This window comes from Myotis nattereri (assembly GCF_964212035.1).
Source record: "Myotis nattereri genome assembly, chromosome: 7".
In the NCBI taxonomy this organism is placed as follows: domain Eukaryota; kingdom Metazoa; phylum Chordata; class Mammalia; order Chiroptera; family Vespertilionidae; genus Myotis; species Myotis nattereri.
In genome coordinates, this window is record NC_138082.1 from 45,046,182 (window position 1) to 45,072,594 (window position 26,413).

General features: G+C 44.1%; 1 protein-coding gene across 1 annotated transcript in view; it reads right to left on the reverse strand.

Annotated features, from left to right (window-relative positions):
* The window catches only part of RAPGEF4 (Rap guanine nucleotide exchange factor 4), a 263,242-nt gene that overhangs the window by 24,912 nt on the left and 211,917 nt on the right, over positions 1-26,413 (reverse strand). The window contains exons 17-24 of the mRNA XM_081095641.1: positions 24,798-24,876; positions 11,804-11,954; positions 9,497-9,585; positions 8,738-8,768; positions 8,437-8,515; positions 6,880-7,026; positions 5,196-5,293; positions 230-355 (exon numbers count right to left, since the gene is read on the reverse strand). Coding sequence (XP_080951767.1) covers positions 230-355; positions 5,196-5,293; positions 6,880-7,026; positions 8,437-8,515; positions 8,738-8,768; positions 9,497-9,585; positions 11,804-11,954; positions 24,798-24,876 — 800 coding nt within the window. The remainder of the gene's footprint in view (positions 1-229; positions 356-5,195; positions 5,294-6,879; positions 7,027-8,436; positions 8,516-8,737; positions 8,769-9,496; positions 9,586-11,803; positions 11,955-24,797; positions 24,877-26,413) is intronic.

The following is a 26,413-nucleotide window of genomic DNA, read 5'->3' on the forward strand; positions in this document are numbered from 1 at the left end:
GTGCTGTTGGCTTCATGTACTCGGGGACACAGAGCTTACTGTAAATCATACAGATTTTTCTTTAACACTCAAAGGCTTTATGGCAGGCTGTATTAATAAACTGAGTATTAAAACAACGATCATGTGGTTTCCACATTGCAGCCCGCATTAGCATCGGCAGCTGAGCGATGCCAGCAGCGGCCGCGGGAACGGCTGTGTACCTGCTAACGCTCTCAATCAAGCGGCTTACCTCATGCACGCAGTTGAAGAGCTCCCAATCATAAATTGTCATCTGGTATGCTAAATCTTTCGAGCTCATCAGTTCAAAAGTTCCCACTGTTCCGACAGTTGGGCCTTCCTGTTCTGGCAAGGGCGTCTATGAATAATCATGCAAAAATATATCAGCATCTCAAAACAGCCGCGCACTTACTGCTGACTGCTTTAAGGAGGGGAAAGGATTCGGGTAAGGCTTTCGGGAACATCTTGAAACTCTGCTTTTACCCAGAGGGCAAAGAGGCCTTCACTCCCCATGCTCACTCGCTCCGGTACCCTCTCTCTACTCATCGCCACTCTGATCAGTTTCACTCGTGGGAACACATGGACGTCACAAGTCAAATTCAGAGCAGTGTGAAGGGGAGGCTCCCTCCTGCCTGGGCCTGGGAGCTCCCTGGAAACAACGCCTTTTCTCTGGTAACTGATGTGAGAGCTTCCTGGAGGCTTTCCCCTCTATTTCCCAGGGAAGCTGTTCCAACAGGCACGGCTGTCTAGCCACAGGGCTAGTTACTACCTACCCTGCCGGGGCTGGTGACTGTGGTTGAGTTGCCACAGCTCCATCTCTTACAGCACGTCGCCTGGGTTACAGGTGACTGGGCTCTGTGTGCTGTGGTGCATCCCTCTCCGGGGATGTTGTGCAAAGGACGGTTCTCACATGGGCCTGGTGGTTTGGGCAAGGTCTCAGAAACCCAAACTCCGCTACTCTCTGGAAGTCCCTCAGTCAGAACTTTCCATCCAACTTACTTATTTCCTTTTACTTTATGAGAAGTGATTTGCAGTCCTTTCCTTAGTAAAATAAATGATTCATATACATCGGAAACATGTATGAAATATTAATACCTATCCCTCTATGATATATGTACAAAGTTATACAAGTCATAGGAAGTGAACAAGAATTTTCTTCATATCATGTATGCCATATATAGATATTCAGTATTTAGACTGGAAGTACAACACTGTACAAGTTGTACCATTATCATTATTGTCATCACCCTAACTGTTACACTCTATAAACCGCATTCTGGGCACTAAAGAAATGACATATTCAGGATGTGGGCGATCCCTGCATTTGAAAGTTGGCATCTAAGAGAGGAGTGCGCCCTGACCAGCAAGTACCGCACTGCACATCAATAAAGAGTCAACTGCTGGCATTCACTTGCACGAATGCAGGGCAGACAGAGGCATCAACACACACCTGACTCCCAGATACACAGATAGCCAGGTGGGAGAGCGTGAATGGGCTTTTGGAGAGTTAGTGGGCATTTGGAATGAAGTATGGGCTGAAGAGGCTCTTGGAGAAAGAAGCCGGGCTTTGAAAGACGAAGCAGACAAACTTTGGGTGGGTTAGAACAGCGAGGATTTCCCTGAGCATCCGGGATGGTCTGCTATAGCTTAAAAGATGGCCAGAGAGGCACGGAGGTGGGGAAGCTGCCATCAGCCTTGCTTGGCAGGAACACAGAGCTCAGGGCCAGCTTTTAGAAAGCCTTTGAGTACAGGATGAGGCGTTGGGGTTTTGTGATAGGCCAGGTTAGTGCCAGCTTCACAGAGTAACAGATTCTAAATCTAAACCCCACTCTGACTACAGACTTGGACTGGTTCCCTAACCTCCCGAATGTTGGTGGCCGGCTCTGGCAAGTTGAGATCACAGTGCCGAGTACCCAGGCATGTTGAGAGGATTGGATGGGAATAACTGAAGTGTAGCACGTAGCACAGTGCCTGGCACAGGGGAGGCCCCTTATCCCGCCCCCCGCCCATCAGTCCCCTTCCTAGATGCGTGGAGCACCGCAAAGGTGCAGGACCAGGTGATCAGTGCACCTGGATATAAGAGGTGAATACTGTTGTTCCTGATTTGCTCTGTGCAGGGACAGAGGGCAGGGAAGACAGACAATGATGTCAAGGTTCTGAAACTTAGGGAGCCAGCCTGAAGCTGACGGGCAAGTAGCTTATGGAAGCAGGTAAGGAGGGTGGCTTCAGCAGGTAGGTGTTAGGTAGGAAAGCTGGGGAAACTTTTAGATGCTGGCTCGGTCTGAGGATGCCTCTCGGGCTCAGACTGGCCCTGCATTTTCTCCCTTCCCCTCACAGTTGCAACTGTGACCACAGCCCCTCTGCTCCTCTGTGAAGCTGCCCTCCCACTCCATGCCATGGGTCTGCTCTCCTCAGGGGGCCCACACCCCTGTCTCTTGCCCTTGAGGCTCCAGGGCTTCCCATAGAGGGGACAAATGAACCCAACAACTGCAGGGAAGATGCCAATATAAATAATAGGCAAAGTTCTTTTACTTGTGGACATGGGTCTATCATTCCTGCATCCCTTTTGAGAGAATAACAGAAAGCCCTGTTGAATCTTTACCTTTTTTTCCCCCCAGTGGGCAGGGCTCAATGAGTGAGCCTCCTCCCTTTTAGGCCAAGGACAAGCTGACCCCATCCCTCCATGAAACTCCGATGTGAGCAGGCACAGGCTCCTCTGTGTAAGTGGGGAATGGACCTGCTAACCAATGGCATCTCCTAGGGCCACTGCCATGTGGGCATCCCTGTGCAAACCTCCCACAGGGGAGGCACCGTGGGGCGTCTGCAGGGTCTGCGCTGCACACACAGACCCGGAAGCTGCCTGCCCGGAGGTACAGCACGCCGAGACTCCTGCTCTGCTCTTTGGTGGGAGCTGGTTTCTCTGTTAGGCCTGGGTGGTGGAGATTGAGAGGATAGCACTGTTCCCCTCCCACTTTCCAAATGAGGAAACTCAGACATAAAAAGGATGTGCGGATTGTCAGTGACAAAGAGATGGTGAAAGTAAGCTGCCCTCCCAGCTTCCCTCGCTCCTCGCGCTCCCACACACTGCGTGACTCGCTCTGGGCTCTCACTGGCCGCACTAAGTTCTCGTTCCACGCTGGTGTCCCTCATTACGCGGTGAGTTCCCGGAGCCACAACCATCTACAATACCTGGAGTGACATAGTAGGCACTGAATAAGCGTCGAAGGAACCAGTGAATGGATCCAAGCAGAACCAAACCACACTATGGTGGAATCTTACAACAACTGGCTCTGTACTAACAGTGATGCTTTAACAAAATGTCAAGAGCATTTACAGCTCCAGCATCCATGCCCGCAACCAACTAGGACAAATTGCTGGCACTCTGCTAACTCGAGACAACACAATTTAGCACCTCGATCTGTTCTGTTCTTGGCTGCTTGTGTTAGTCTCATAGTAACTGTCACAGGGATGCCAGTCTAGGGCCACACAGGAGCTAGCACAGCACCGAGAGCAAAACAGACACTTCCTAAGTGCATGCCGGCGGCGCCCAGGCTTTGGCCAGCATTCTGGGCTGCAGACTGGCCCCGTGCACCCCTGTTCCCAGAAGGACTGTCCGTAAAGAAATCTGTAGAAAGCTGGAGAAGGAGCTGCACGGCTTTGGTTTTGTGAGGCTGGTAAGGTCTGACCACATAACTTCGTCTGACGACATAACTTGCAGAAAAAGTTAAACAAGTTCACGTCCCGGGTGCTTGTTGCAAAGTAAATTCCTTTCAATTGCTCAGGCCTTAAAATGGAAGACGAGCAAGGACTAAGAACTTGCAAGGCTGTGGGATGATGTGCAAATAAACAGAGGCTTACGAGTTAGTATCTGCCCCACAGGGAGCTGGAGACAGTCCACGGGATCCGTCTGGACACCGCGGCCCTGCGCACTGTGGCCAGGAACCAGCTGGCAGGAGAGGCCTGAGCGTCATGTGGCCAACTCATCCCGCAGCACCCCCAGCGGCGGCACTGAGCGGGCTTCGGACGGCTTTCATTTCCAGGCGAGGGCCGCATGACTCATTTACAACATTGCTGCTGCCTAGTCCCTCAATGGGGAATATTATTTTTTAGAAAGCAGAGAATGGAGATGGCCAAAAGACATACGAGGAGGATGGTGAGCAGACTCAGGTCCTATAGCGCTGGTGGTGGAGGAAAGGCCGGGGGGCTCATGGGCCAAGGCCCAGGAGGGAGCAGTGAGAGGATTGAGGCTGTGTGGCTAAGTTCCTCTCCAGCTGAATTCAAGATACTGCAAAAATCCGCTGAGCTGTGCTAGAGTGTGCAAAATGGCTCTCCCCAACCCAGAACGCCAGAATTATGAGGAAAACAAGCTCTAAAAGTCCAAGGAGGGAAATCTTGATTTACCTATAATATCTAGTTGGAAACTTGAAGGTATTCATGCAGTGATGTAGTTAAATGCTCCCCGCAAATGCAATGCAGTTCACCTCTAGCCCCTGAATGTTCAAAGATGGAAAAACAAGTCCTCTATCCTCTGAATTGTACCAGGCTTTGTGAGGTATTCTCCCTCCCCGTACACACACACAGGGTACTTTAACAGCTACTCGCCTCCATGCCTAATTTTTATAGGATAAATAGAAATGCACCCTACCACCTGCATAAGAGCGAGTAGGCTCCCCAGTTATTAGCACGGACTAACTAATCCCGTATTCACCGGGAGCTCTGTGTGGCTGGGAACCAGGGTCTCGGAGACGTGGGTAAGACTGTTTGGTCCCTGGTGTTTCCTACACGGGACAGACACTTTTGGGGAACAGTAATTTTCATAGGTTGGAGAGGGCTTTGCCAAAGTATGATGAATCAGAATAGCTTGTCTTAAAATTATTTTTATCCTGTTCTAATTATTCATATTTTAATATTAATAATTAATTTGGGGATATTTCAAGGAGGTTAATTACGACAGAGTTCTGAAAGCTGCATTATGCCCCAATAGTGGTGCTACTTGGCTTATTCCACAAAGGAAAACCTAAAGCCCAGGGCATCTCAAATGAACACCCGGGGCTCACCCAATAAACCGCAGGAAAGGAAAGACACCAGGTAGCCTTCGAGATTTTTTTTAGCAACTAGGTTCGGCATGACTGCCAAGTGAAGCTGCAGACAAGTTTTCCTGATTGCGGACGCTGCTCCGAGGGGCCACCCACACCTACCAGTGAGTCGAATTGCTCTCGCGGGCAAGCAAACAGGCGTCCATTAACGGTGAGCGTCGTAAATACTGAAACATCATTAGGTTTGAGCACCACCTTTTCTGTGAACATAAAAAGCATGAGATTGCCTATTAAGTGCATCTGAGATTTGCTGCACTTCCCTAATCACACCAACAAATTGCCAGCTTGGTGAATTGCCGGGACACGCAGAGCGACTGCATAAAATTCAGCGCTGAAGGGGCCGCTGAATAAAAAGGCCACAGCGCTCACACAGGCACTCGGCACTCAGGATGCCATCAGAAAGAACCAAAAAACAGCCTGCCAATACCCGAGGGTCAGCTCGCCCAGTTCTGTGCTGCAGGTCTAATCACATACAAAGCCACACTTGCTATTTTTATATGACAAGTCATCTTTCCGGGTGGGAATCACACCCAGGCTTTGGAGATGGAAAGATCACTTTTAGAAAACGTAGGCGGAGGGTTCTGAGACCCCATAGGACTTTAGATGCAAAGTTTATTATTTTTCACTTATTTCTAAATTCGGAGGACAATTGCATTACCTGCATTAAGCCTTCTATATTTTAAAATTAATTCATTCATTTATTTAGAATTTACTACATGCTGGACACTACTCTAGGCGATGAGGAAACAGAAGGGAATGATGCAGAAAAAAAATCCTAGTTCAGAAAGAGCTGATATCATAGTGAGGAGGCAGTGACCAAGACACCTGTATTATCAGAGAGTGAGAAGTGGAGAAAGGAATGCAACAGGGAGGAGGCTAGGTAGCATGTGCAAGGGGTAAAGGTACAATTTCAGAAAGGGAATCGAGCAAAGGAAGGGGTCCTCAGGGAGCCACTGCCATCTGGGTGAAGCTGAGGAAGTGAGGGACCGACCAGGACAGCTGTGGGAAGAATGCACAGAGGGTGGGTGAGGGCAGGCCTCCTGGGCCCTGGGCTACTGGGACAAAAGTGGGAGGAGAAACGTTGGGAGAGGCCAGCATGCACTTCAAAATTCTACACCAGGCATCATTTGTCTTCAAAGGTGGCAGAAATGGCTCCCCTGATCCTGAAAGATTCCCCAAATGGCTGTCAAATCATTGCTGGATAAGGAACCTTACCGCTCCTTCCTCCTGGCTCTCCTGGCCACACGTGCTGTACTCACAGACACACTGAGTGGCCAGCAAATATATGATGAATGACATTTCAGGAAAGCAGAGACTAATCCCATGGGGAAAACACTCCTTCTGTGGTTTGATGACTAAGGCTCCAGAGCTACCTCATGAGGAGAGGGACCGTCATCAGCTGAGAAGAACCAGCCTGTGACCAGCTCCAAGTTCAGACTTTAGCGTGTCATGCCAGATGCTGTCTTAGAGCCCATGTTTCTCAGAGCTCCAAGGCCTTGAGCATTTTTTCTTTAGGGTTTGCATGGAAAGAACTCCAGGCTGACATCCACACCAGAGCCCTCAGTCCAGCTGCCTCAGCTCGATCACTTCCCTCTTTCTGCTGTAGAGTGGGCACTTACCCAGCTCACTGCTAACCATGTGGCCTCCGTCATTCACGGCAGGACACACAGCACCAACTTGTCCCTTTAGATCAACGTGGAAGGTCCACACTCACTCCTGGTGGGGTTTCTGTTTGGCTGGGATATCCCATTTCGCTGAAGCTCCAACTACTAAGTGAGACTGTTACCTCCTCCGGAGCTCATCTTGACGATGATCAGGCCTTCCCCAGAGCCCAGCTTGTCTGCAACTGCGCTGATGACTTCCCTCACCGAGGCGGCCACCGGCACCCGAATGGTGGTGTAGGTGTGGTCCATGCAATAAACCTTAAACAGAACTGTTGGGAAGGCAGCAGCAGTGTGGTCAATCAGTCTTAGGAGTTCTTAAGAAAACCATAAGCTATGCAAAATGCTTAGACATCCTCCAAAATTTGCATCATCTTGCCTTCTTACTATTATATTTATTTGGGCTCATCTACACCTATGCCTGTCCCCTTCTAAAATTTACCCTTAGCAGTGGTCTAAGAATAAGTGCATGGCCCCCAATTAAAAAATAACAATAGCCCGGTAGTGTGGCTCAGTGGTTGAGCATAAACCTATCAACCAGGAGGTCATGGTTCAATTCCTGGTCAGGGCACATGCCTGGATTGCACGCTCAATCCCCAGTAGGGGGTGTGCAGGAAGCAGCCGATCAATGATTCTCTCTTATCATTGATGTTTCTATCTATTTCTCCCTCTCCCTTCCTCTCTGAAATCAATAAAAAAAAATATTTAAAAAACAAAACAAAACAACATCAACAGATTTTTTGTGAAAACCCACAAACAGATCATGGGGGAAAATGAGAAGCAAGGTTCAGTCAGTTTTCTGGGTCTGCCCTTATCTGGGAGCCTTTCTTTTCTCACAATACGGGGAGTGCTGTGTTACAGACTGATGACCAGGTTACTGCTGCCTGGTGTGGCCGTGTGGGCCAACAGTGACACCTCTGCAAACAGGAGCGCTTCTGCCTGAGGACTAAACACAGGCTGCTGGTCCTGCTCTCTTGGTCACTGGTTTGTGTACTTCGGGGCCGGACCACATAGCTTGGGTGGCCTTTAGGTCAGCAGATACGTGTGTGGCACCCACAGGCTCACCTCTGAACACACAAATCCTGGAAGCAGTTCTATCTACTGTAATGCTTGGGTTTAGAAGCAACTCCTAAATTCCAAGGTTCATTTGTGAGTTAAAATAAAAAAAAATTTGGTCATTGATATTCGTTTGATTTTGTTTTGTTTTTTGGAAAAAATCTTAAACAACCAAATAGTAATGGCCATCCTCTGCACCTCCCTGGTGGCTGCTCACGAGGCTGTGCTCGGGGCCGGCGCCTTCCCTGGGGCAGGAGCCCTGCTCCACAAATGACCCTGGCCCCCCCACCTCTGCTGGGCGTCTGCAAAGTGCCATCTACTTTCCTGCCGGCTCTTCCCAGAGGTGGGCAACCTTGACACCTGGGCCCTGAGATGAGCTTTCTTCCCTCCCAGGACAGGTGGCAGCGAGAGAGGCAGAGTGAGGAAGTGTGGATGAGCACCTCAGCTCTGGGCACAGCGTTCAAGAACATAAAATAATCAGAATGCAAAAAGGCACCCTAAGCAAACCTTCTGAAGTGCTAAGGGGCACTCCGAGAAAAGCTATTCCACAGGTCCACAGTGATCATTCCCAGGGGAAGGTTTCATTCGAATAATCTAAACAATTCTGAGTTGGGAGAGAATCTCACCTTCGTCAGAGCCACGGATAGGCTGGCGCTTCTGGGCTCTCTCATCGCTTGTGTTGAAATGTTGCAAAAGGACTTTGTGCTGCAAAAATAACATCAGTAACTGCCTTAAAGGGAGAGAGACTGCTGCACATTTGCAACTCAAAGGAAACACACCTGAGAAGCAGTCAGAGTCCAGAAATGAAGAAAACATAGTTTGCATTGATGAAAACATCACTTTTATGCGTTGCAATATAACATGTCTGGAGAACTGTCATTTCACAGGGCACAGACAATTAGAGAATCCTAATCCATTGCCACTTACCTTCTTTTGTGGGTTCTTTGCATCTTCTGAACTACGAGAAACAGAGAGAGTACATTATTTAATACCGTTGGTACTATTATTTGAAGTTGCTTCACTTGTATATGACTTTAACCTTACTTTAGGAAATGAAATCACAGCATCCCTTCAGGAGGCGATCTGAGCCTCCTCATCTTAAAATGAAGAGACCAAAGCCGGGAGGACCCAGCAAAGAGATCAGCGCTTGCCACGGGCAGATCCCTAGCGGAACTGATGTGAAAAGCCCAGTGTCTGGCTCTCAAAGTCTACCTAGCAGCATAAACTCTGCAATATTTAATCCGTGGCTCAGGAACAGCATGTGAAAACCTATGTTTTCACTGAGAGGACACAAATATCAACAGTGCTGGCAGTAGAAAGTGAATTTTCCCCTCAAACCTCCTTTCGATGCCGCGGAGCATTTTATGACTGCATCCGCTGCTCTCAACCACAGGGACCCACGTTTACTGAATTAGACACCCCAAAGAAAGATCGTTTCCTCCCCGGGCTTCCTCGTGGCAGCTTCCCAGCCCAGGAGGCAGCAGAGCAGCATCTCAGCGCCTTGATCCCTCTGGCCTCATCGCAGCACCCACACCCTAGACCCAGTCTGCTCAAATCAGGACACTGCATGGCCATTGAAAAACCAGCCTTCGCCTTGTGGGCGCAAAGGACTTCGTGGCTGATGTTTTGATTGTGAGCGGGCGCTGCCGTGATGGAAGCACACCCCAAAGCCAAGCCCTTCCTTACATTTGCTTGACAATCCTCTCCAGCTCAGGCAGCTGCTCCTTGAGGGCGGCGATCATCCGGGCATCATCTGACACAGACACATAAAACTCCTGTAATTGGCAAAGGTCACAGGCTTTTAACAACAATCGATAAGGCACGCAGTTCTGTAAAGAGCAATGAAGACGTGTCCCTGTGTCACCTGCTTCACTAGCATCTCCAGATCAGGGTTTCATGGGCCCGAGACAAAAAAGGAAAGTTAAAATAAGCCGGAAGTCAACATTTCAAGTGGGAAAAAAATTTAGAAATAGAGGTGGCAGTTGTAGAACACTGTGCATGTCATTAATGCCACTGAATTATACACTTAAAGATGGTTACATTGGCAAATTTTATGTTGGCTATATTTTACCACAAAAAATTAATTGCAAATGGGTTGTTTATATGAAAGGCAATGCAATGCAATGCTTTGACATGAATAATTTTATAGTCTTTCTCCTCAATATTTTTTCAGGGGAATTTTAATATTGATTTTGATATTATCTTAGTATTTGTTGGTTTATTTAATATTCACCACTAGCTGTAGTTAATTGTCGGTGGTAAAAATGCAGGCAGGGCCTCCAGCACTGTGCTAAGTTTACGTCGAGTCTGTGCCACCACCTCAGGTCTCTTTGCTGAGGTGCTGGGAACGGTCCTGACCCCCGAGCAGCAGCGGCAGAAGCAGCTGTGCCCCGCTCTGCTCAGGAGCAGTGGCCTCCACAGCAGAAGAGGGGAGCTGGGGCTGGGCCAGCTAAACCGCCACGTGGGCCTTTACTCCACGGGGAGAGGCCGCAAGTCAAGTCATGATGCCAACCTACTATTATTCCTTCACATTTTCAAAACACTTCATTTCCCAGCTTCAAAGGACTCTGAGGTCCACCCCTCCTCCTGTCTCACCTGTCTCGGCCTGACAAATGATATGATCAAAAGGAAGATAAGGGGTATGTTTCTTTTGGACAATTCATTCTTGAACAGACAGACTGATAAAGTTTGAAATAGAAGCCACATTGTGTTCTGCCTGCACAGAAGCGAGGCCCTTATCTAGGCTTTGAGGACAGAGTGAGTCATCGAGGAGTAAATACCAGCCAGGGTCAATGCCGAATGTGGGCCGGGAGCCCTGGGAAAGAAAAGGGAAGTTCAGCTTCGAGGCAGTGTTTACAAGATAAATCATGTCTCTTCCAAGCCACCTCAGGGTCCCAGGAATCCTATATAATAAAAGGCTAATATGCACATTTACCGAATGGCAGATTGACCAGTTGCTATGACGTGCACTGACCACCAGGGGGCAGACGCTCAACGCAGGAACTGCCCCCCTGGTGGTCAGTGCGCTCCCATAGGGGGAACACCACTCGGCCAGAAGCCCTGCGCTGGGCTCAGGGCTGGTGAGCGCAGCGGCAGTGGCGGGAGCCTCTCCCACCTCCACGTTAGTCAGACATCCCCCCAGGGCTCCTGGACTGTGAGAGGGCACAGGCTGGGCTGAGGGACCCCTCCCCCCCCACCCCCCACCCCCGCACCAGTGCACTAATTTCATGCACCAGGCCTCTAGTTCCTCAATAAAATTATCTGCTTCCTTCCACTTGAAAATCTTCCATTTGACCTAGTAATCCCGTGTCTAGGAATGTAATCAAGAATAGACCTACATGCATAAAAATGTTCACTACACTATTATCCTAGGAAGGTGAAAACTGAAATGATGTAAATATTCAACAATATGGGAACAAATAAATATATCTGTGGCAGAGCTACTCAAAGGTCATTAGAAAGACTCCACTGACTGACGTGGGAAAGTCCATACACAAAGTTAAGTGAAAAAAGCAGCCTGCAAAATGATGGGCACTCTGTACTTACAACCACGCAAAATATACAAAGAAAAAGAGACTATTAAAAACATACCAAAATGCTACCAATTATTGCCCTGGCTGGTGTGGCTCAGTTGCTTGAGTATCATCCCATGTACCAGGAGGTCGTTGTTCCATTCCTGGTGCAGGAGGCAGCCCATCGATATTTCTCTTATCGATGTTTCCATCTCTCTCCCTCTTCTTTCCTCTCTCTCTAAAATCAATTAAAAATATTTTAAAAATTCTACCAGTTATTGAATTAGAGTGGTGGGATAATGGATGATCATTTTCTTTACTTTTATTGTAGTACTGTTCTGATAAACAAACATGTCAACAAAATCTAGAACTTGTGATTATAGTCCCTCCAGGGAAGCTGTCTTGCCTATGGGTAGTCTGTGTATTGTAGGACAGAGGTGTATCCTGGGAAGAGACCCCCCCCCCCTGTTCCCCCACGTACCTCCAGGAAAGCCATAGCCACTTCGTCCTCTTGTAGGAGGTCCCCGTACACGGCGGCCCACTGCAAAACCAGGCGGACGACTCGCCTCTTGTTGTTGAGGGCATAATCCATTTTCTCCTGCTCCGTACCTTGCGAAGGCTGGGCGTGGTAAGTTCCAAGGAGTCAAGGAAGACATTAGCCATTTCACACTCTTTGACTGTGCTACTTACCAAGGCAGGGAGTGACAGATCCCAGAGTCAGAGAGCCAGCCTTCTGCACTGATTCATTTATTTCTTCCCTCAGGCCCTCACAAAATCTCCACCCACACAAAAGTTCTGGACCAAATGAATACAACCCTTACTGAGGACTGCTGGCCTTGACCGGGTCATTTCCCAAGAAATTAGACACCTCCTCCCCGCCCCGCCCATACCCCCCCAGCTCCACCTGGACTTGTTTGTGGACAGGATTCTTGTGCTGAGCTCCTCCGGCTTTCATCGGGCTGCACCACATTCCCTGCCTGCCCTCCACCTTGCCCTTCATGTCTAGGGGTGGTAATGCTTCCCACTGCCCCTTGTCTCTGGGTGCCTTGCCATCTCTTGTTGGTTCCCACAACTCTGCACTCATCCCCTTAATCCCCTTCATTATATGCATTTCAGGGAAACCCTTCCAAGTGCTCATCTAGTAACTCCAGAACCATGACTGATATAAAGAGTGTGTGGGGAGGAGGGCGAGGGGGTGGGGAGTGAGGCTGGAGGAAGATAAGCTCACCCGTATGAGGATGAGGGAAGATTCCTGCTGTACTGATCTGGTGAGGGACTCAGTTTTTATACCATTCCTTCTTCTCTTGTCTGGAACCACAACTAACTCATACTGGCTTTTTGTGCATTTATGGCTAGCCATCTTAAATAAACTATAAGCTCTCTGAGACTTCAGATGATACATTATGGTCTTGTATTCTAGACCATACCTAGCACAGGGACTTTTATCTAGATATTTTATTTATTTATTAATACAACAAATACTTGATTGAGTGCCCGCTATACGTGTCAGGTCAAGGTCCCTGCTCTCGGCGTTCGCTCTTAGGTGAATTGCAGGAAGGAGAATACAGTATGTGGTCAGGAAAGATTTTAGACTAGACATACTGTTCCTTTTTCAGTGACTATTACAGATCATTGGTTCGCAGAACGATTTCCCTCATTAGAACTCACACTGCGATTTGCACATAGAGTACCACAGTCAAGCTCTACTTCTTCGTCTTGTGAGGAAAGTATCGTTCCCTTTCTGCAAGTGAGCACACTGACAGTAAAGGAGCATAAATGGCCAGGATTACATAGCGAGGATGTGGAGTGGGTTTTGAACCCAGGACTCCTAATTCCAGCTAGTTTTCTTCCGCATAACACAACAGCCCCGTGCCTCAGCTGCCTAGCCCCATGTCTCAGACCGGCCTATGAGACTGGCCAAGCCTTCGGTTCCCACCAGGACTTCAAAGGCACTGCAGAAAACTGCCTCCTGGCTGTGCTGTGCTTGAGAACTACACCAGTGAAAGGCCTTTTCTAAAGACTATAAATAATCATGATCAAGGTAAATGACAGAACGTTAAAGTCAAGGTGGGCTGCATGTAAATGGGTTGCAAAATGGCTTTCATAAATTGAGCACGGGAGTCATAAAAAAGAAAATTGCTTAACCTGTATTGCTACAATTCTCTCTGAACTTACAATAAAAAAAGGGAAGAAAGATCGCTTTATGTGAAAATTATTTCTTTTCTGATTAACCCTTTGGTCTCTTGATTGTCTGCACACATAACTCTCCCCCCTGCCCCCCCCCACCCCCCCAAAAAAAAGAATGGCAATGCTGGGCACGACATTTTATGACTATTTTTTTATGGTAATTAGCAGCATAGTCAGGTACATGGCGGTTACAAATGAATGATTCCTGACAGATTATAAAAATATGTACTGGTTCAACCAAGAGTCAGTGAGAAAAAGAGTCTTTCCTACCTGTATGGGGCTGAAATGGCTTGAAATTTCAAGTTGATATCAAGTGGTTATAAGCCTAACTTTCCAGGTTATCTGGATTTGGATTCCAGGGACCAACACAAATGCTTGTGTGTTGGCTACAGAGGTATGAGCAGCACACCTGTGGCTACCATCTGGGGCCCTCGTAGGATGACTAAATCAATGTGTCTCTGAGGGTCAAGACAGAGGTTTTCCTTGTCTTCTTTCCTGCTTGGGAAATTTGTCTGTTGTCAACAATGAAAGATAGAGTAATCTGACTGGAGGGATTAGCATGCTAACACTTCAAATGTGTAAAGAGCTTGACAGTTTATAATAAATACTAGGGGCCCAGTGCATGAAATTCGTGCACGCGGGTGGGTGGGGGGTGTCCCTCAGCCCCACCTGCACCCTCTCCAATCTGGGAGCCCTCAGGGGATGTCCTACTGACGGCTTAGGCCTGCTCCCTGTGGTTCTCTGCTCTCTGTGGACCTGCCTGCCTGATGCCACCGCAGGCCCTGGTGTCTGCTCTCTGTGGGGGCCCTGCGGCGGACTGCTTGCCCCATGCTGCCATGGCCAGAGGCAAGCAGGGCCCTTCTGTCTGCTTGCTCGCTGTGGGGGATGCACACACCAGCTCAAAGGACCTGGGTCCCGGGGATTCCCGCCCCCAGCCACTTGGCATCTGCGTGCATAGGCCAGAGTGGCCAGGGGTGTTCCAGGACCCTGGTTGCTCTGGGCCTATGCGCGGACCTACAGGCTCAGGGTGGCCTGGCTCCCGAGGATGCCTGTCCCCATGCCGCAGGCCGCTTGGCACCGGCATGCGGCCACCTCGCCCCCAGCTGCTTGCCGCCTACATATGCAAATTAACCATCTTTGCCGGGTTAATTTGCATACTCACTCCTGATTGGCTATGGGGCGTCGTGAAGGTACATTCATTTTGCATCTTTCTCTTTTATTAGTGTAGATGCTTGATGTGCTCATAGGATCCTATAATGAATGCTCTCTCTACAATCGTGCAGGGGAAACATTTTACAGATGAGGAGACTGAGGGTCAGGGAGATCTGCTCAGCTTTGGTCAGCGAGTAAATGGCAGACAAGGCTCTTTCCATTATCATTGCTCCCACAGCCCCAAATAGAGGCTATAGCAGGGGTGGGCAACCTTTTTAACTCGAGGGCCACAATGGGTTCTTAAACTGGACCGGAGGGCCGGAACAAAAGCATGGATGGAGTGTTTGTGCGAACTAATATAAATTCAAAGTAAACATAATTACATAAAAGGGTACAGTCGTTTTTTTTTTTAGTTTTATTCATTTCAAACGGGCCGGATCCGGCCCACGGACCGTAGTTTGCCCACGGCTGGGCTATAGTGACATTAGTGCTTGGGTTCATGAAATTATTAAATAATTGTATCTGAGGGGCAAAAATCCAAGTTTCCTGGAGCTGACTCAGCATGATGGGAACCTAAACCAGAGTTGGTGCACACTGCTTGTCAGGAGTAACTCCCAGCCTCCTGGGAGCTGGAACTGACCAGATCTGGGGGAAAGAGGCTTTCTCTAACTTCTCATAAACATTAAGCATTTTTGCCTTTGGAAAAAAAAAGGAAGCATTGATTTGTTTCACAAAGCCTTGCCTTTCACCTTACAGATGTTGATTTACTAAAATAGAGGTGGGGTAATACTACTTTTATAGCTGAATTCACGCATGTGCCCTCCCTAGGCAACATACCACCGTTCCAGTCCTGAGCAGGCTGCTGAGTCAGGTTCTTAAGGGACACAGAGGAGACTTTATATGTAATTGATTACACCTGAAATGACTTAGGCGTGTTGCTGGGGCTTCTATTCACACAACGATCTTCTCAGGCTTTTAGAAGATTTATGTGATTTTTAGATTTTATTAAATACCAACAAAAAAAGGTAGAGAAAGGAAAAAATAAACAACTATATACCCTTTAGGTAGCAGCCAAAAAATAAAGAACATCTTACCAGGTCCCTTGTATCAATATGATGTCAAAATGCAACCTAAGAAGAGTAATATTTCAAATGTAGTATGTTCATAAATTTAAACACATCAGGCTAAAACTAGAAAAATGCATTGTCTATTTGCTGCAGTAAGTCCTGTTTGGAATAAAAATCTAACTATTGTTCAGGATGTATAACAATTTAGAAAGGATTATCAATGTATTCCACACACAAAAGATATTTTTTAACATCTGAAGAACACTATCTGAAATATGTAATTGGTTAATGTGTATGTTAAGAGTAGATTAGTAGAGAAAGTAAAATATATACCATTTCAATGATTTTATCAAATGACCTGGAAATACTTGTGCTGAATGAGACCATGATTTCTGATATCATGAAAATTGGGTTCAGGTAAGAAGTAATATGGCTGCTTGAATTCATAGGGAAAAGAGACACAGAAAGATAACTGTTTTGGGCATCTCATGAAGTGCTTGGTAAAAGTCTAAAGAGAATCTAGAATTAGTCACTGAATTGTTATTTTAGACACAATTTTTAAAAGGCCATAATAGTCCAAGTGGCCAGCTCATCACTAATGCTGAGTTCATTTCAGGTGATTCACAGAATCATAGAATTTGTGAGGTGCAAAAGCCCTCTGATTGTATCTCCTTGCAAACCACCGTTTTAGAGGTAAGGAAACTGAGGTAGAATGAGGTGATTTTTCCAAATTTATCAATGGAATTCTTGGGACTAGAACTCAGTCCTCTTATCTCCCTCCCTAGTACCGTTTACCTGTTTAGGCTGTTGTTTTATTTGACATTCATATTTTTTATGCTAACCTATATTATACAGCAGAATTAGGTTAGATAACAGGGAAATCCATCTGAGATGTAGAAATTGAACCCCCCCAAATCCTCAAAGACAACAAAATACATGCAAGAAATCAAGAGTTAAATGTTACAGCCTTGACAATCTGATGTCAGGGGAGCACAGAAATTTGAACTGAATTACATCCTCCTGGCTATAGTTTTAATCAGTTCTCTTGTCCAATATCTGTTGACTTAGAAAGCAGCAACTCACCACTACTAACCAAACATTCTTAAATCTATTGGCCATTCCAATCCTAACTTGAGGTTTCTCTTGTTACGGCAATAAGACTCCTTACCATCTGGCGGCATTAAATCCAAATCTTTGACAGCAGGAATCATGTGGTAAACTCACTGTGCCTCTCCACATTTTCTAGTCAAGGTCTGGGCACATGAAAACATAAAAAGCCTCAAGTGTTTGTTGATTGACTGCTTACCTTAAACAATTCAATCACACTCCTTGGAGTGCAATATATAATGCAATTTTCTAAAAAACAGAAGACTCTTTTTATCTTACCACAGCTCTTTAAAACCCTTTATCTAAATTATCTGAAGTTCCATCGTGTTGTGACGTCAGCAAAATCATAGACACGTTCTAAGCAAGATCATGCTCAGTGTCACCAGGTTGACTAAGTCTACACAAAATGCCTGGTACATTTTTTAAAGAGAATCATTTAGTGATCAAGTATTTATTAAAGGAGCACAAACTCTGAGTGACTAAATCTTCACTGAATCGGACCAGCTCTTTCAGCAACATGTAGATGCAGCTGAGGACGGATTGGACCTGCTTTCAGTGAGGTACTAGGACTGAGCGTGGGAAAAGGCGAAGGCCACAGTGTAGGCTACGGGCTTCCTACCCTGCCAACAGCAGGCTTAATATTCCATTGAGTCATTTTCCTCATGCTGGCTCTGCCGTTCAAACACTGTAATTATTTCATATATTTTTACCTAGTTATTATCTTACTCACCACAGGCACCTGTAATTTTTCTGTATTTTTTTTACTGCTCATTTACTTATTCTTAATTCAGCTAATAATGGTTCCATGTATTAAAATGATCATGGGGGAAAGTAAGTGAAAACCTCCTAGGATGTAGAGGCAGCAGATTCATTACAGCCTACAACAGGGAATAAAATATTATGTATACTTTTTGCAGTAAGTATATGCTAATTATGCAGCTATTTATAAAACACTTATCAACATTCAAACTGGTACTCTTCAATATTGTTGTTTTCTAAAGCCCTGCTTTGCATACAAAATCTCTGCTTGCAGCTGAAAACAAACTTTGGGGGTCATATGCCCACTGACTAGACAAAGCTTTTGTATATATATTTTTTACCTATGTCACATACCTCTCATGATGGTGTAATAATTTCTTTATGTGGGCCAATATATATTTACTGTATAAGGGGATTTATGGTTTAAAATGTGCATCCACACACACGGCCTCATTTGGTCACAACAGCCTGGGGAGGTGGGAAGGACAGGTATAACTACCCCTGTTATATAGACAGGGTTCAGAGAGGTTAAGGATGACTGCTGAGTAATAAAGCTTGTAAGATGCAGGCCTTCTGATTTCAGAGCTCTTGCTTTCCCCACTATTCAATGGGCATCCTTCCTACCCTGCTTGCCTTTGTGGAGAATCCAAACAATCTGAGCATGGAGCCTGTTCCCTCTTTGATGCAACATGTCCTGGAAAATGCATGTTCTGGAATTAGACCACTTGGGTTCCTATCCGGGCTCCCCCACTTATAAACTGTGAGACTCTTGGTCAGTTATGAACCATTTAGAGCCTCAGTCCCTTCATCTGTAAATTTCAGAGGACTGTTGTTAAGGATGAGATGGGACAATATTGGTAAGCCATGTAGAACAGTATGAGACATATTAAGTGCTCAGTAAAAGTTAGCTATCATGATCACTATAGATCCACCTCTGGAAATCATTTAAAATCCTTTAAATGGTTGGCTTTGGAATTTTAACTCTGTGATGCTGTTCCTACCAACATAGCTGCTCCTGTGTTTGTGTGTTCCTACTAATGTTGAGCTCACGGAAGCAATTTCTGTGCTGTCATTTTCTTTAGATGCCTCCCATCTCCTTGCTCAGAATATGTTTTTTTCCTACTGGGTTCAAATCTTGTTCTAACACGTACCAGCTATGTAACGTGGGGCCAATTACTTCACTGCTCAGTCTCACTTCTTATTGTAAAGAGAGTATACTTCTCATAGTGTTGATATGAGGCTGAGAAAACGTATGTAGAACAGTTGGCAGAGTATATGACAATACAATCTTTTTTTATTTCAAAGAGCACATCATGTTCTTATCATTATCAAACCAAGTCTCCCTTATTGGAAATAAACTTGTCACTTGCATATCTGCAGAAGTAAGTTGCTCTGATAGTGACATATGGACCAAACACGTTTCAGAGCCAAATGGAGGCTACAATGGTAACATTTGGCTCCAGCAAAATTCAAGATAACCATCTTCTTTAGAAGTATAAAATATATTTCTAAAAACCTGGCTTCATCTAGATAATAAGAACCTGATACTGTTTTGGTATCAATAAAAAAAGAAAATTTTTAAAAAGTGGGATTTTTTGTTTGTTGTTTTTTTAGAGAACCCAAGACAACGTCTAAAGAGAACATCTCCAGGCCAATGTCACCAAGAAATAAACGATGGAGACCCTGTTTTTTCAGTAGGAAATCTGTTGTGTTTATTTTGTTCCTATATAAGGGATATAATACATATAAAAACAGTTTCAGCTAAAACTTAGTGACAAATCTGTATTCTATATATTTATTTTTTCCTCTTACTTCAGGAACCTAACAATTTTTCCATGCCAAAAGTATAGAATTTGTGTTGACTATTAAGTCAAAAGAAATTAGGATAGTAAGAGAAAATATTTGACCAAAATTATTGCTGTATTTAAATTTTTATAAATTTAAATATGAGCCATTTGTCACTTAAGATTCTTTCAGCTACAGGAATAATCAGCCCTAAACAACAGAGACCTGCATTTGTTGACATAACAGAGAACTTATTAGCAGGATATTATTAGCTTCCGTCATCATAGACTCCATTTTCTTTCCCGACTCTACGACTTTCAGCTTCTTCATAAGGCTCATTCCCCTAACATCTATAGAATGACTGTCGCTGGCATTGGGGCTACAGACTTCCTGTTCTCTTTCTTAAATGGTGAAAAAGCTTTTTACCCAGAAGCCCCAGAAAGCCTCTCTTTGAATCTATTGTACCAGTGTACCTTGGGCCTGCAATTGAGAACCAATCATGGTCAAGGGCATCCACCTACTATAAGTAGCTAGAATGAGCAACGGAGATAACACTGACGTCAGGAAGTGAACTACAATGTTACTCCATTGTCTAGGACAGTGATGGCGAACCTTTTGAGCTCGGCGTGTCAGCATTCTGAAAAACCCTAACTTAACTCTGGTGCCGTGTCACATATAGAAATTTTTTGATATTTGCAACCATAGTAAAACAAAGACTTATATTTTTGATATTTATCTTATATATTTAAATGCCATTTAACAAAGAAAAATCAACCAAAAAAATGAGTTCGCGTGTCACCTCTGACACGCGTGTCATAGGTTCGCCATCACTGGTCTAGATTCTCATTAGTGCCACCTGGAGTTTCTGCCAGTATGTGAGGAATCTTAGGTGATTATCTGGCTTCCATGTCCTTGATTTCTCCTACATGTAAAATGAAATAAATATCATACCAGTCCATTTTTTTGCCTCAAAGTGGGGGCTGGGTGTTAGAATGATAAAGTAAATGTATGAAAATGCTCTGAATCAAGGGTACAGTTATTAAATTCAAAATAATATTAACTTAGTTGTGACCATATACTGAATTGAAGGACTGACTATGTTTGTATATAAACAAAAATATAGCAGAATGTAGTCATGAAACACAGAAATTAAGACAATCAGAGAGCAATTTGGTAATGAACACCAAACATGTTAACATACTACATATTTTTTGCCTACTTTTAGAAATTTAAAGCAATATTATCATCTATGTAGGCAAAGATTTAGCTGGAAGGACGTAGATTCATCCCCTTATATTTGTTACAGGAAAAATGTGAAAATAATCTAAATATCCAATAGGAAGGGGCTAAGAAATTAAATTATGACATATCTGACATATATGACATATAATATTGAGTCATTAAAAATGATAGCGTTTTTTTCATGCATCTTTGTCACCTTATTGCCCAGCACTGTATGACACATTGTAAGTGCCCAATAAATGTTTGTGGAATTACCTGAAAAAAAAATTATCTAAACACACACACACACACACACACACACACACACATATATATTTGAAAAGATATCCACAACATACCAGCAAGAGGGAAAAAATATTACAAAAAAACCCACATGTAACATGATCTCATGTATATGAAATTATATAAAATTTCTGGAAGGTTTTTCACAAAACAGTGGTAAGAGACCAGATGAATTTTTCTCTCTTCTCTTTTTCTGTAAATTGAATTTTTTTTTTTTACAGTGAGAATGTTTTAGTTTTAAAGATGACAAAGCTATCTATATTTAGAAAAATGGTGTGGAAAAGTAGTGGCAAAGAAAGATATTCATAAAGTATTGTTTAGTGACAAAGCACACACAATTATTTATAGTATGATCCCATTATTGTATTTATAATTATAAATCTATTTGTTTTTTAAAAAGACTGGAAGGATACATACTAACATGTTAACAATAGTAATACCTGGTGAGGTGATAGTTGGTTTTAATTTTCCTTTTAAAGACTAATGGAAGATTGAACTGAATTTTAAGTATAGATTTAAAAAAAGGTTAAAAAAACTGGAGATTAAAAGTACAGAAACTGAACAAATATAATTTTAAAAACTCATTATAAAGCACTTGTATTCATCAGGTCAAATCATGTCCCAAGCATATCTAATGAATAGAGACTCTCTCTCATTAGCACATAAAAGGCCTGAAATATTAATGTTAAACAGAGCTCTACCACCTTCCTCTGTGCTAAAAGCAAAATTGGAGGAGAAACACAATGTGGAATAAGGACAGAAATAAGTGTCAGTAGCTCAAGAATTAAATCATTTCTGTACTAGTAATTATCTTTCTCTGAGCAAATCATAATTTTTCATTATTCTAATTTATTGATTTGGAAAAAGAGGAGTGAAAATACTGACTTCTACAGAGGGCTGCTGTGAAAAGTCACATATTAAGTACTTTGAAAACACTCAGCCAAAGCAACGCACTTCAACGTGGGTGCTTAAATGGAACTTGGTTAAGTATTTTAATATCCTTACATCCCGTGTTAAGAACATGGGGGTTAACTCCCTTGTTCAGTTTTACATTGTATCCCCCGCCGCTGTGTATGTGGTGTTAACGGTTTAGGTGTATGCTGTTTTTGTCTGCCCATCATCTATTTCTGCACTTTGTTTTTCTTCATAGGCAGTCTCCCTCCAGTAAAGGGCATTGCCTTCCCTTGACTAACATGTCAGCAGTGACCCAAGTTAGGCGAACTGGCCCCCGCTTCCCAGAGATACGGGAGGAAGTGAGGGCCCAGGATGTTGGAGCAGATTTACCCCAACAGCACTGCCTTCAGTTGCTGCCTTGAGCCCCTTTCTAAGGCCTGGGCTCTTCAAAGATCCCTTCAATTCTCTGAGTTACCCCATATTTTTCTTAGATTCCTTTCGTTGCCAGTCATGGTTGTCTCATGTTACTCATAACCAAAGAAAGGTTGCTTATATAACATCTCCCCAGATAGAAAGGGATTAAAAACTGAATCCTTAGCATTACGTAGAAGCACTTAGACATGTATGGCCTTCTGGGATAGAGCCACTTCCATTTGCTTGCACGCAGCAGGATAAGCTCCCCGGCACGCCCTCCCAGGCACACCCTCCCTGGGCATTACAGAACAGCAGCTCTTGTTTAAGGCTCTTATTCCCAGTATCTAAGAGCCAGGCTTAGGCTGCCCAAGTGGCTATTTAAATTAATGAAAGTTAAATACAGTATAAAAATTCAGTTCACCCGTCATAGTAGCCAATTTCAAGGCCAGTGGCTACTGGGCTAGCACAGATGTGGAACATTCCCATCATTACAAATATTCTATTGGACACCCCATCTATTTGCTTCCAATAAATTAGGCCTACTTTGGTTTTAGCCACCTCAGTTGTGCAATACATTGTCCAAAAATGTTCTTAAATGGTAATTAAAGGATAAGCTTTTAAGGAACTAAGTTATAAAGAAAAAAACCGCCATACCCAGGCGTGGAATGCTGAGACCTGGGTGAATCATGGCTCTGTCACTGCCTGGGCACGTCACTCCATTTTTCTGAACTTCAAAATCCTCATTTGTGTCATAAAGCTAATACTAACCCAACAGATTCCTGTATGGGGAAGTGGTATGTTACAGGCCAATGCTCTTAACATGGCGCCTGACACATAAGTAATTGATTCCAAATAGAACAGTGGAGAGAATCTAGGTTCCTGCAGGGCCAGGTATGATGAGGGGGTGTCTAGAGCACTAGGTGGTAGATGATACCCAGCCACCCTGGGTTCCCTGTATCTCCTGAGAAAAGAACTAGGATTGGGTACACAGGTTCCTCTTGATTCTATTGTTCACCTCCCTGTCTCCACCTCCCCTCGCCCCCAACATCATTACTGCCATACCTTCCTACCTAGAACGGCCAGGACTTTAGGATTTTTTATTTAAAAACAGAGGTAAGTGGTAACGAATGTTTTCAGTCAACTCTGGAGGAGAACAAGCTAACAAATGAACAAATCAGGATTTGCAAAAAATAAACTTAAGTGTTGGGGGCTTGAGTAGTAAGATGATATGACTTATAGCCCACAGCACTCTTACTCTCCCTTTGGTTTTTAAGTTCACTGTTCTCTCTTACTCTTCTTTTATTTTGTTTGACTTAAGCTTATCCATGTGCTGTTGAAAAAATTAGTGTATATTCAATGGTGGTTTTTATTTTTCCTTCCAACAAATCTCAAAGATCTAAGAATGACTACCGTGTATGGAGCTGAAAGAGCACAGAGAGATTCTGAGTGTGTTAATTTTACTTGAGAAAAACTGGTTATGAGCCAGAAAGAACATATAAAATGTAAGTCTCATTAAGCTGTCTTTACTTAGTAAGATAGTTCCCAGGCAAATACCCAAATTTCACTCTTGCCGTTCCCTCTGAATAACACATTCAACTCAAATCTCCTATCCTCACGCATTCTATTGACTTCAAAGAGAATGATGGGTGAACAAGAAAATGAGAATCAGATAGGGCAATTATAATTCTGAAAAAGGAAAGCATTCCCAATGTTGATTGGATTGCCCAGAAAAAAAGAAAGCTATTCTCCTTCAATATATTTAACTGCTCACAAAAGGCCAAAGTGTTTTGGGTTCTACATTTTTGTTGCTTTAAAAATAAAGCAGAACCGGAAAATACATTTTCACATAGCCCCCAACCCCCAAATTGAGAGTGTGTCTTATCAATAATATTTACTTCTTTTACTTAATTTACGTTTTCTGAAAGTTCCCTCTGAGCCAGACATGGTATACCAAGTGGTCAATTCAATCGACTACTGAAAAGCTGCCCCAAACAAACTCAACTTTTAAGCTGCCAAGAACTGCCATTAGAATTTCAAGTTTTATAACTTTAAGTAAATGTAGTGATAGTAAAAATAGCAATGAAGGAATGAATTTTCAGTATCTAGAGGAGAGGATGGGCTATGACAAATGTAAAAGAAAAGCTATCCCCTAATGATAACTTGTCTTTAAGCCAGTGGGTTAGTGGTCTGGTTAATACTACAGCTTAGAGGAGGAACAGAAGCAGGCCACAACCCAACCTGCCCGGTATCCTAACAGGTACAATGTCTGCCTCCCAGGTTAGTATTACCCCTAGTAATACTCCCAGATTCTTCCCCATACATTTCTCTAGCCTACCTCCCAGGCATGTATGTTTCTAACCGGTATCACCTTCCTGAAGTGACTTGATTCTTTTTTTGCACCAGTAATGAGGAAGAAATCCTCCAACATGACACAGCAAAATCATGCCAAGGAGAGCTGGGGTCTATGTTGGGGGAGCACAGCTCTGCCTGGGCCATGACTTACCTTCAGAGGCTGGGGTGAGGTAATGGCCATGCACACGTAGAGTGTCTTGAAGGGAATAGAGACTTTTCACAGTAAAAGGATATTGGGCCACCAGGGCTGGGCAAAGCTGGGTATTTGGCATAAAAACACAGTGCATCATAACAAAATCATTTAAAACAGAATCTGCAGGGGAAAGAAAATGCAAAGCAGAAAAGGAAATTAGGTTCTTAGAGAAATCTCTAGGAAAGCAAGTGTATCTATTCTTTGTTTTTTGACCAATGGTTCTCATATGTTGGCTTGGAGAATTATGGTTTTACTGTACACAGAAGCAATGCATATAAAAATAACTTCCTTCCTGCATATATATATATATATATATATATATATATATATATATATATATAGAGAGAGAGAGAGAGAGAGAGAGAGAGAGAGAGAGACCCATGAATAGTACCATGTATGCAAAGAAACATGGTCATTTATTTGTCACCTTTACACCATATGTCTTTTGTCAATATCACCTTTTCTTTATCTCTTTTTCACCTTCTATTTCCAGAGGGAGCAATGAAGGATGAGAGGATGATGGAATTACAGAAAAAGAAGGTGGTAAGAGCAGAGAATTGGTGAGGATAACAAAATGTGGAAAGGAAAATAAAAGAAAGATACAGGCTGTGAGTAGCAACAAAATATTACGCAAGTTTAAGGTGTACAGTGTATTGATTTAATACATTTATATATTGCAATATGATTACCACCGTGGTGTCAGCAAATGCCTCTATTTGTATTGATTTAATACATTTATATATTGCAATACGATTACCACCGTGGTGTCAGCAAATGCCTCTACCACGTCCCATAATACCACTCTTCTCATTAAAATATAAGGGATAAGTGTAACCCTAAGCTGTCATCCTGCCATTACTCGGTGTTACCAGTCATTTCAGTCCCAGTATACTGAACCAGAGAGGATGCAGACAGAAGTTGTATAGAACTTTTTTAAGTACAAAGGGACTTTGGTTTGTCCAAGTTTGACATCTAGGGTCTCCTTTACATGGTTTAGATATTCTCTGAGGAGAGGGGAGACGATCCTTGCTTATGAGGCTCCCAGAAGGCCTGTGCTACACAGTAGTTCACACTTCGCTAACGCGGGGATTCCGGTAGAGCACTCCAAGGCTGGGGAGCAGCCAGTAGCATGGCAACTACCCAGCACCCATGTTTCACTAGAGCTTCCTTGTTCTCTACTTGTATGCAGTAACTTGAGAACTGAACCTTAAAAATCATTTTAGACTGAAAAATGATTTCCCAAGTCACTCATGCTGGCCCCACAAGTTAAAAGTCTAGGAAACGAATAGGTCTAAGGCAGAAAATAGATGCTTTGGTAAATTAAGAAAATGTACTGTCAACACCCGAGGTGTTCGTTTCTATGACGTAAGCCAGTTTGACTATTAACTCTGTATTCTGTATTGTAAATGTATAAATGCCAAGGGTTTCCCACTTCACTGCATCCTTTAGTTTCTCATCATGGGGCCCGTCACATTCTCTCCAATGCTTAGCTTTCCACTTAAGATCCTCCAGGATCTGTAGTCAAATGCTTAGGCCTCACCTTCCATCTCCCACTTCTGTATACGAGCGCCCCACAAAACCAAGCTGCTTGACCTGACTGCTTCTGTGTCAGTACTGATGTTGTACCTCCGCGTGGAACGCTTTGCCCCCGGGCTCC